Source organism: Gossypium hirsutum, chromosome D05 (genome assembly GCF_007990345.1).
Source record: "Gossypium hirsutum isolate 1008001.06 chromosome D05, Gossypium_hirsutum_v2.1, whole genome shotgun sequence".
Taxonomy (NCBI): Eukaryota; Viridiplantae; Streptophyta; class Magnoliopsida; order Malvales; family Malvaceae; genus Gossypium; species Gossypium hirsutum.
The window spans coordinates 14,834,229-14,845,413 of NC_053441.1; the positions used below are offsets into that span (position 1 = coordinate 14,834,229).

The window sequence follows — 11,185 nt, forward strand, 5'->3', positions numbered from 1 at the left end:
ATTTTTTTCTTCTCAAAGAACATGTTTAGGAAACTCAAATCGAAAATGAGATGAAGATGTGGGTGAGGGTGAGGGTGAGGGTTCAATGAGGGACATGATGAAGGTGATGTGTGGTTCATAAATGGAGTAATTTTATGGGGCAGTTGAAAAGTTTTAGGTTTTTTGTGTTTTTTTTTATTGTTAAAAAGTCATCCTTCATCACAATTTTAATATTTGTGTTTTGCTTGGATTTGTAAGAAAGTTAATAAACTATTCAAAGTAATTTGTTTTACGCAAATCACAATGAATGGAATACGTCGTATGTTCGTGTTTCTTATTTGCTTGAATTTGATGCTCTTTTTGTTAATTCCATTGACAGCGATATGGGCATAGGCTCGGTGTATTGGAGAAGTCTAATAATTTAAAGGTGGATTTGGATGTGTAGTGTGTTTATTTGCTATTAGTATAAAAACAACGGTAGTTGTGAGATTAAATACTATAACGATACTATAATGTGAAATAAAAAATAAACTAAACACATTTCATCGTCCATCCAAACTCAGTGTGAGTTAGATGACCCTCGAGTCAAGGTTTCTAATGGTTTTTTTTTCTTTTAATTAATATATATGACTTTACTTTTGCTTCAAAAAAAGTCCTAATTATAAGTCAAATACATGCCAAAACACAAATTTAAACAAGAAATCAACATATGTCAGTTCAAATAAGCTTCAACCATTTTTAACCTATTCATTGCCATTCCATATGGCATATCTATAATTACAAGTCATCACATCTATATACTCAACAACATGTATGATTTAAGTCACCAATTCAACATAATAAGTAAATGCTAAAATAAACTTGTCGTAAGTAAGCATATTTACATGCTAAGTTATATCATAAGACACCTTATATACATGTCACAATCTTTTGACTAAAAATGATCAAAAGCTACAAATTCAATGATAGGATAGTGTGAGCTTCGAAACGATCTGACTTGATGCCTTCCGCAATGTGACGATCTACACGGAAAAGGGAAAACAAGTAGAGTAAGCATATAAAATGCTTAGAAAGTTCATGGGAATTAAACACAACTTACCTTATCTTTCAATTAAACATTATAAGCTATTTGGCTTGGCATTGATTTGGCTAGACATGACAAATCACAACATCAACAAAGTGAGTTTCAACATGTTATCAAACCATATAACATCTCAATTACTTATCATGTCAATTCATGTTATTTTATGAAACAAATCTTCAATCCCATGAAAACAAAAAATAACGTAATCACATACATATTCATGACATTACTTCAATACCATATTCAAGTTCAATTTGACATTTCACTAAGTGAATATCAAGATTGTTATAACTTATTTTATATAGATTGTATCGTCCAATGAACTTTAATAAACGGACTCGGATACATAGGTATCTCTGTTACACCAATTGCTCATCCAAATTAAATACATTCTTGTCAAATTATCCATCCAGACTAAACATTTACAATGACACATTTGATTGCTCCACTTTTGGTAAAATCAAATCCACCATATATTTATCTTATTTTTAGAATTTTTATATGTTTTTATTGTAATTTTTAATTTTTCTGATATTTTATACATTTTTTCAAAAACTTTTAGATATATTTTTTGAAACTTTTTTTAAATGTTTAATTATATATATTTTTTAGAATTTTAAGGTTTTAAAGAATTGAGTTAATGTTTAAATGTTAAGAGTTGACATTTTAGAATCATGACTAAATTAATATTATGTTTAAATATTGAGTGCTAAATTTTTTATTATGTCAATTTTTAGAAATGTCATTTCCATTTCTCCACCACAAAGTTAATAGCAATTAATAGAATTGAGTAAAAAAGACAAACACGATTTTGTAACTTTTTGTAGTTACTGAAAAGAAAAACTTAAGCATATTTCGATGAGATGTAATGTAGTTTACTTGTAAAGAACAAAATTATTTAAATTATAAAATTATATTATAATTTAAAAAAAACACTCTTAATGATATTAAGTCGGTGTCATTAGTCAACTAAATACCAACTCATTTAGAAAATGACTAAATAACCATACTTTTTATAAAGTAAATTATTTTATTTTTATGAGGGTGTTTTTTGCTTCTATTTTTTAATATAAAATAAAAACCCCACACATTATGAGATTTAAACTTAGAATACCATGATTTTCAGATCTTCAACTTTACCATTTTAATTAAAGTTTCATTTGGCTTTTACATAAACTTTTATTAAATTTATTTGTGATATAAAATTTCACCTTCATCGTATATCTAATGGTTAAAGTACCATGAAGGACTTTATATTAGGAGTTAGATTGTATTTCATCTCATTTGCTAACAAAAAATGGACAATTTAATCTATGTATATTAAATCAATGAGCAAAGGTCCTGTGTTAAAAATTCTATTCATTTCTATTGTTAAGTGCGAACTTGGCAAACAAAACAACCACTACATAATTTTCTCTAACTTTAGAATTTTTTTTATAAATATTTAAGAAAATTCTCTAAAATGAATCTGGACATATGGTTGTTCAAGCTCATTTGAACTTGGACAATCATTTGTTCAAGTTCATTTCAATGGTGTTTTTAATAGTTATTGTAACTTTTGATATTTTTAAATATTTTTTATTTTTTATAATTATTTAAAGACTACTTTCAAGATGAATCTGAACAACCATTTGTAATGAACAATCTTGGACATAGTTTTTTTAAATAATTATTAAAAAATCTATTTATTTTTTAGGTTTGTTAATTTTTAAATATTTGTTGATGCGGCAAAATACTAAATCAACACGAGGGACATGTGTCGGTATTTGATTGTTCCATCAACCACATATTCACTTATCGGTAAATTGATGAAAATTTTAATAAAATGGACAATTTATTCTTAGATCTAACTATAATGACTAATTTACCTAATTTTTAATAGAATAAACAAAATATACTACTTTTTAAATAGGATAATTAAATTAAAAATCGATATAATTAGAAGGTTAGTACAGAAACTTTCCTGGCATATATTTTAATTACCTATGACAAATATATTTAAGAAAAAGAAAAACAAATAAGCACATCACATCTGAGTATGTGGCCTTTGATTTTTTAGAACTTTACATAATAAAGTTGTAGATTAGATAATGCGGGTGGCAGACCCACTCAAAAGCTTTCTGATAATGCTCTAATACACCAAAATAAAGTTGGATTCCGATTCCCAGGATTAGAGAGACTCAATAAGCAGCAAGATACCTGCACGAATCATTGCGTATCCGATCCGAACATCATTTTATACAAATAAAAAGTAAAAAATGTCAAATAAATAAAAAGAAAAGCAAGCAGCCAAACTAAATCATCCAGAATATCAGAACAGTCTGTTCAGTACCTTGGATTTCCATTTTCCAAACACTTTAATTAAGATTCTCCCAATAAAAAGCAAGTAAGCAACCATGCGACGCATGCTTGCCACGTCATCCTTTGAGAAATATTTGTCTCTTGAAAATGCTTTTCCAGTTCCCAACTTTCCTTCGGTTTTGGCTTTTATTTATTCATCCAACCATCATAGAGTTTATTATGAAGAAATTCAAAATTGAAAGCGCCGTAAGAAATTTCATCCGCAACATGTCGAAAACTTTGCTTTCTCTTCTTCTGTGCTCCAAACTACCAACTTTTTGGTTTTTTCCGACTATTCTCTCTCTTTTTGTAACTTTAATAAAAAATAGTATATAAAACAAAATAAAAGGAAGGGTACGTATTTTTAAGGCTAATTTAACTATTGATTTTATTTAGAGTTTGATATTTAAATTGTTTTTTAGTCATTTAAATTTTGATTTTATTATTGAAGTGATTACTTATTCTTAGAGCCATTACAAAAAATTAGGTTAATAGGATTGCACCACATCACCGTCCCTTTAAAATATGATTAAAAATAATTTTATATTATCATTAAATAAATAAAAATCTCTCCTCTACGTACCATCCCCTACCTCTCCTCTCATCGTCCCCTCTCTCTCCATACACCTTTCCTTTCCTTTTCCACTTTAGTAATTGAATCAAAGTTTAAGTACTTGAAGATAGAGAGAAAGGAAGAGGGGCGTAAATGAGGAGGTGGTGGAGGGACGATGGATAGGTGAGGGATGAGAGATATTTTTTATTTTATTTAATATTAATATAAAAATTTTTAATTATATTTTAAAAAAGTGATTATGTAGCACAATTTCATTGGTCGAAACTTTTTTTTAATGGCTCCAACGACTGGTGTCCACTTCATGAACCCTAGACAAGACCTTCCTATAATCTACCATCGATTGAAATTTAACTAAATAATTAATATTTTTTATATCCATCAACTAAAATTTTTTAGATGGCTTTCAAGTAATAACCAGTTTATTCAAAAGAGTATTAAATCCTATTTTTCTTCCTAAAAGCTTCAAAACAATTGTTCTTGACATGCTTTTCTCAATCAAAGAGTGGATCTTATTTGAGAACTTGGTTGATGAAAATCCATTAGACAAACCCCTTTTAATATTGACTCCATCAATTTGATATCACCCTCAAACCAATATTTTTCTGAAATTTCATATCTCTAATCACCTTTTAATTATCCTTAAAAAAAGTGGAGAAACATTTTGAGAACCCTCCAAAAAGGATGAATCCAAACAATAGCGTATTTAGGGGGCTAGCATGGGACTTGGCCCTAGCCCCTAAAATAAAAATAAAATTGCACTTTATCCCCTGCAAATGATAAAATTTTGATTTAATATTTTAAAAACATAAAGAGCTAGGCTATTGAAAATCATAATTTAATTTTGACTCCCCTAAAAATATTTTCTAGCTTCGCCGTGAATCCAAATCTGTGTCAACTTCTCTCATCCGAATCTTCTTGGTAGCCGACCAGCAACACCAGCCATCGATGGTTCCCCAGTTCCGCCGAGAGCACAAGAGTATCCATCTAAAACTCCCTTGTGTTAGGCTCCTGATACAATAATTTTTTTAATGCATGGTTGCCACAAACAATAGGGTATGTATTTTTAATGCAACTAATCAGGAGTTTCGTTATCCAACAGTATTTACCCTTATTTTCTGTTCTTAAAAGGAGTACTTGTCCTTGTTGTTTATTTGTAAACCTATAAATCTCGAAATACTAATTATGAAGGATCGATGCTAAACTTATTCAAGAAAAAAGATCTTATATCTAGTAATTAAAATTGAGTTCTCTTAATTATAATTATTTTTTTATATACTTTTAACTATTATTTTCACCTCAAATTATTCAAAAATAAAAATTTAATACGTGGTACATTCTTTTCAAACACGATAATGAAATAAAATGATATGAATTTAAATATTAAAATGAGAAAAAATATCAAAATGTGATACATTTTTTTTAATGCGATAATAGAATAAAATGTAATGTAAATAATAATTTAAGTATTATAGTGCATAGGAAAACATGTATAATTTTGAAAACAAATCATGGATAAGGCGTAATATTATTGGAAGGAAAAAATTATTAAAACGAATCCTACTTCAAAATAAGTAGTATCTTACATCAACCTTACTAATTCGTCGCATGAACACATCTCAGTTATTATTATTTTGCAATTTCCTGGATACGATCAATAATATTCCTTTTTTTTTTCTGATAAAAAGAGGTTGTCTTTCTAGAAAAAGAATTAAGGAGGAAGGGCCAGAAACCCAGAATTAATGGACTGAAAAGAACCGAAAATATCGAAAGCCCCAATCTCACAGCTCAGAAATGTCGGTTAATCTCAGATTTATTTTCTCTCTTTTATTATTTAAACGGAAAATAAAAAAGAGAAAAACCCGGAAGTATATATTATGTAGTGCAGCAAAACAAAAGAGAAAAAAGGGGTACGGGTAGTTGAAAAAGTTTGGGTAATCAAATAGGAGCGAAGGTGAAGAAGCACTAAAAAAAACTGTTCTGAATTGTAATTCAGCTGAAATTGAACAACAATGGTATGGTTTAATTTTATAGTTGTTTTCTTTTTTCTAAACTCTTAAGAATTTGAATTTTGTTTAATTTGCAGCTCAAACGTAAATTAAGAGTTGGCTGATAGATTATACATTTCGATATTGTTGAATAATCTAATCTTTTAATCTCGACAGAGAGTAATTTAACTTTAGCTATTACTGTTGAAGCATAAGAGACATTGGTGGAGTAGTTTAGAGGATGGAGTGTATTTATGTTTCGAATTGTTTGCTAACAGGCTAGCTCAAAGAAACTGATTTCCAGGGAAGAGTGGGAGAAGAGGTTGAATAATGTTAAAATCAGGAAAGAAGATATGAATAAATTGGTGATGAATTTTCTTGTTACCGAGGGTAATGTTGAAGCTGCTAAGAAATTCCGAATGGAATCTGGAACTCACCGTATCCGACAGCACGAAAATTGTTTATCTTATGCTCTGTTATTGGTTTTCTGAATGTATATGCTTTTTGTTTTCCTTATTGTGGAATAGCAGATATCGATCTTGCAACAATCACGGATCGCATGGCTGTTAAAAAGGCTGCGCAATGTGGAAATGTTAAGGATGCCATCGAGAAAATTAATGATTTAAATCCCGAGGTGCAGTGTTTGATTGTGGTGTGATGAACTCTGTGACTAATAACTAGTTATTTTTTCAAATGAAAACAGGATCTGTTTCAGGTTGCCAATTTGTTGTCGTGATACACCTTTCCTTTCAGTAGTCCATATGAAATTCTAAGTATTTCTTTTGAATGTAATAGAAGGAATAATGTGCAATATGAAAGGGAGTTAGTTGGGGACATGTAACTGTTCTAATTTTGTTTTTCAATTTTGTACTAACGAGAATGAGTTAAGAGGGTTTTATATTGGGTGATTCTCGGTTTAGCCTGAGGCATATCAATTACTAGGAAATCTGTTATTAGGATCAGTTGTTCTTAAATGTCCATCATCAGCAATAGTTTTGAGAGAAGTTGGATTTTGAAAACGGGTACTCATGTGTTTAGCAATTTTGATTTGAATTGACTGATACCATACTTGTTACCAATTAAGCAATTTTGAAATCTGTCAAAAAGGGTAGCGGAATTCTTTTCAGGCATGAAGAATTTTCTGATACATGCTGTAAAGAAAAATAATGTCACACTAATATTTTGAAATTCATTGTTTTTGCAGATATTGGATACAAATCCGCAACTCTTTTTTCAACTCCAACAGCAGAGATTGATAGAATTAATTCGGAATGGAAAAGTAGAAGCAGCCCTGGAGTTTGCTCAAGAGGAGCTTGCGCCTAGGGCAGAAGAAAATGTAACTCTGCTTCATTAATTCATGAGAACTTTCATTATGCATGCTTAGTTTGTTTCTAAACAGTTTGTGCCTTTAACCAGCACTAATCTGTTGTTACTAATATGTGGATTTAAATAAGATAGCCAAAGCTTTCTGCAGCAAAGCTTTTTAGAAGAGTTGGAGAGGACCATTTCACTCGTGGCATTTGAAGATACTTCAAACTGCCCAGTTGGAGAGCTTTTGGACATATCACAGCGCCTTAAGACAGCGAGCGAGGTGAATGCTGCCGTACTTACTAGCCAAAGTAATGAAAAAGGTTTTCTTTTTTTCTACCTTCTATGTTCTTTATTTATTTACCTTTGGATAGTAGATGACTGGTTATTAGTAAGATGGTATACCTAGTCAAGTAGTCATTAACAAGGCTTGACCATCCTGTCCTGGCCCTGCAACATTGTTTTAGAAAGTTACTTGGTATACATTTTCCATGCTTTGTCTATGGAATGGAACTTTCAATTCTAAAAGTATATTTCTCTTCTAGATACCTTTCAGTTCTGTGGACAATCCACTTTGTTCTTTACAGCTCTAGCCTTAATACCTGCTTATTGATCAACAACTAAAAACAGAAGAATGTAAATACATTTTCTGTGTAGCATGCTCCAGATATTCTTTACGAATCATTTGGCTTGTTATTAGCCATCCTTCGATTCTTGTATCAGAAATAAAATTTTGTTTTCCTTTTAGTTGGATATACGTCTATCTGTTTGTCCTTCAATTCAATACTGTTCAAAGAAGCCTCTTTGTGCTCTTGTGAGATTTAGAAGGCATCAATGATTTGATGTACTTTGGTTACAGAATTTCTTTAACACTGAGGGTAGAATGTCAAAAATTTTGCATCAAATGTCTTTGCATTTGTTCCTATAACCTTCTGACTTTTACAAGCAAAAAGGATTCCGTGATTGCCTGTAATGTGCGAATTCTTTTGTCAAATTCTAGCTTTTTTACGTATTTAAGTTGATACCTACATTGGGCAGTTTGATTTAAAACTTGAGATTATTTCTCCGGTCTTCAAGAAATAGTAAGTTTTGGCTTAAATATGCTTGCTGGATTACAGACCCAAAGCTTCCAAGCTTGCTAAAGATGCTGATATGGGCGCAGAATAAACTTGATAAGAAAGCTGCTTATCCCTGCATAAATGATTTATCAAATGCCAGACTTGAAGACCCCACTTTTTGAAAGAATTGCAAGTTATTGCTGAGGAAGCGAGTGGCCTCGGATTCATCAGAGATAGAACCGAACCAAATGCAGCTATTATGCTTGTAAACTCTTCACACTGACTTTAACAGGGAATTTGTTGGATGTCATTTGTTAAGATGTGGTTTGTTGCGGAAAGGATCGATTCGAGAACTCCGATATGACTACAAGTAAATTGACCGGAACGAAAAATAAAGTGAACACAAGGATTTACGTGGTTCGGCTTTAATGTCTACGTCCACGGGCAGAGGCGAAAAGAAATTTCACTATAACAAGATGAAGATTACAAGTGTTTTACACTCAAGACACAACCCGAGAACCTCACAACTCTTAACCCCTATAGAAAACCCGAAAGCTAAAATCCTAGCTTTCAAAGAACAAGCTTTGCTCTCTCTTGGTTTGGGATGATGAATATGGCTAATGAACCTCTCTATTTATAAGAGAGTTCAAGGACATAATTGTCCAAAACTTTGGCAAAGATTTGTGGTTGAAAATGGACACCAACAACCATCCACTAATCCACTACCACCAACAACCCACTACCAACAACAACAATCCACTACCAATTTTAAGCCATTTCTTAACAAATCTCCACCTTGGCTTGAAATTTACCAAGCTGAACATCATAGTGAATTCCTCGAACTGGATCACCTCTTCCAAACGCCTCTCTGGCGCTAATCAATCCCGAATACCTATCAAGTCCAAGCAATGCTTGAACTTATATGCAGGGATCACCTTAGTTAACATATCTGCAGGATTCTTCTCGGTAGCAACCTTGCTGATAACAATGTCACCTTGCGTAACATGTTCCCGAACAAAATGATATCTGACATCAATGTGTTTGGTCCGTTCATGAAACATCTGATTTTTAGTCAGATGTATGGCACTCTGGCTATCGCAAAATACAACAGTGAAATCCTGTTGTAAACCCAAACTGCTTACTAGACCTTTCATCCACAATGCTTCTTTCACTGCTTCTGCTAACGCCATATATTCCGCCTCAGTCGTAGATAAGGCTACGGTAGACTGTAACACAGCTTTCCAACTAATGGCTCCTCCAGAATAAGTGAAAACATAACCCGTCAGAGATCTTCTTTTGTCCAGATCTCCAGCATAATCAGAGTCCACATAGCCCGTGACACTGCTAGTGCAGTCACTCTGATCATATACCAAGCATAAATCTGCAGAACCTCTCAAGTACCTGAGAATCCATTTCACGGCCTGCCAGTGTTCCTTGCCAGGACAACTCATGTATCTGCTGACCACACTAACTGCATGTGAAATGTCTGGACGAGTGCAAACCATTGCATACATCACGCTTCCAACTGCACTCGAGTATGGAATGTGAGACATTTGCTGCTTTTCTTCATCAGATTGTGGTGACAACTCTGCAGAGAGTTTGAAATGTGGTGCCAACGGAGTACTCACAGTTTTCGCTTTATCCATGCCGAAGCGTTGAAGAACCTTTTCAATGTAGTTCTTCTGCGACACACGAAGCTTGCCCGCCTTGCGATCTCTGTGAATATCCATGCCCAAAATTTTCTTGGCAGCACCCAGATCCTTCATCTCGAACTCACCACTCAACTGCGACTTTAACTTGTTGATTTCCGACATGTTTTTGGAAGCAATTAACATGTCATCAACATACAGCAACAAATAAATGTGCGAACCATCTGAGAGCTTCCGATGATAGACACAAGCATCATAGTCACATCTTGTGTAACCATGCTGAATCATGAAGCTATCAAACCGCTTGTACCACTGCCTTGGGGATTGTTTCAATCCATATAAAGACTTCTTTAATAGACAGACATGGTCTTCTTTACCAGGAACTGTAAAACCCTCTGGTTGACGCATGTAGATTGTTTCCTCGAGCTCACCATGCAAGAACGCCGTTTTTACGTCAAGCTGCTCAAGTTCTAGATCAGACTTGGCCACCATGGCAAGTAATACACGAATGGAAGAATGCTTTACGACTGGGGAGAAAACTTCATTGTAGTCAATCCCCTCTTTCTGAGTGAAGCCTTTAGCAACCAATCGTGCCTTGAATCTAGTTGCTTCAACCCCTAGGATGCCTTCCTTTTTCTTGAAGACCCATTTGCAACCAACTATCTTCTGGTTACTTGGCGGCTTAACCAACTCCCAAGTATGGTTCTTGTGAAGAGATTCTATCTCCTCACTCATAGCAATTGCCCACTGTGCCGACTCATCACACGTGACAGCCTCATTATAACTGGAAGGTTCTATACCAATGGACTCCGCCACACTGAGCGCGAAAGACACCAGATTAGCGTAACGCGGATTTGGTTTGATTTGTCTCTTCGTTCTTCCAGTGGCAATGCTATATGGTTTTTCTTGAGGTGACTCATCTTCATCGGAATCTTGCACCTCAACTTGATCATCCTGGACTGAAGTACCTTCCGTAGGAATTGGAGCGTCCACCTGACACTCCACCTGCTTCTCAACACCGTGATCTCCCATTCTATCTGACTCCTCCTTTTCCCGGGAATTTGTGGTGGATCGAAGCATGGATGACTCATCAAAAGTCACATCTCTGCTGATGATGAACTTGGACGAAACCGGATCAGGACACCACAACCTGTATCCTTTCACCCCTTGGCCGTATCCAAGAAATATGCATTTCTTCGCCCTCGGTT

At 33.5% G+C, this 11,185-nt stretch overlaps 1 protein-coding gene across 2 annotated transcripts; it reads left to right on the forward strand.

Moving 5' to 3' along the window:
* Positions 1-5,781: 5,781 nt before the first annotated feature.
* On the forward strand, positions 5,782-8,721 carry LOC107905890 (protein GID8 homolog). Of its 2 annotated transcripts, none has more exons than XM_041093919.1 (6): positions 5,782-5,989; positions 6,241-6,400; positions 6,493-6,596; positions 7,167-7,298; positions 7,437-7,593; positions 8,389-8,721. In XM_041093919.1, exons 1-6 carry the CDS (start codon positions 5,987-5,989, stop codon positions 8,508-8,510), a joined length of 678 nt encoding a protein of 225 aa, XP_040949853.1. In that variant the 5' UTR covers positions 5,782-5,986; the 3' UTR covers positions 8,511-8,721. The 2 variants fall into 2 exon arrangements, with proteins under 2 accessions (XP_040949853.1, XP_040949851.1); XM_041093917.1 differs by having other exon boundaries at positions 5,787-5,989; positions 6,490-6,596; positions 8,389-8,709.
* The last annotated feature ends 2,464 nt before the right edge of the window (positions 8,722-11,185 follow it).

Coding starts and splice junctions, on each gene's coding strand:
- LOC107905890 (XM_041093917.1), top strand. Junction 6,401..6,489: donor AATGGAATCTGGAACTCACC/GTATCCGACAGC, acceptor ATTGTGGAATAG/CAGATATCGATCTTGCAACA. Junction 6,597..7,166: donor TTAATGATTTAAATCCCGAG/GTGCAGTGTTTG, acceptor TTGTTTTTGCAG/ATATTGGATACAAATCCGCA.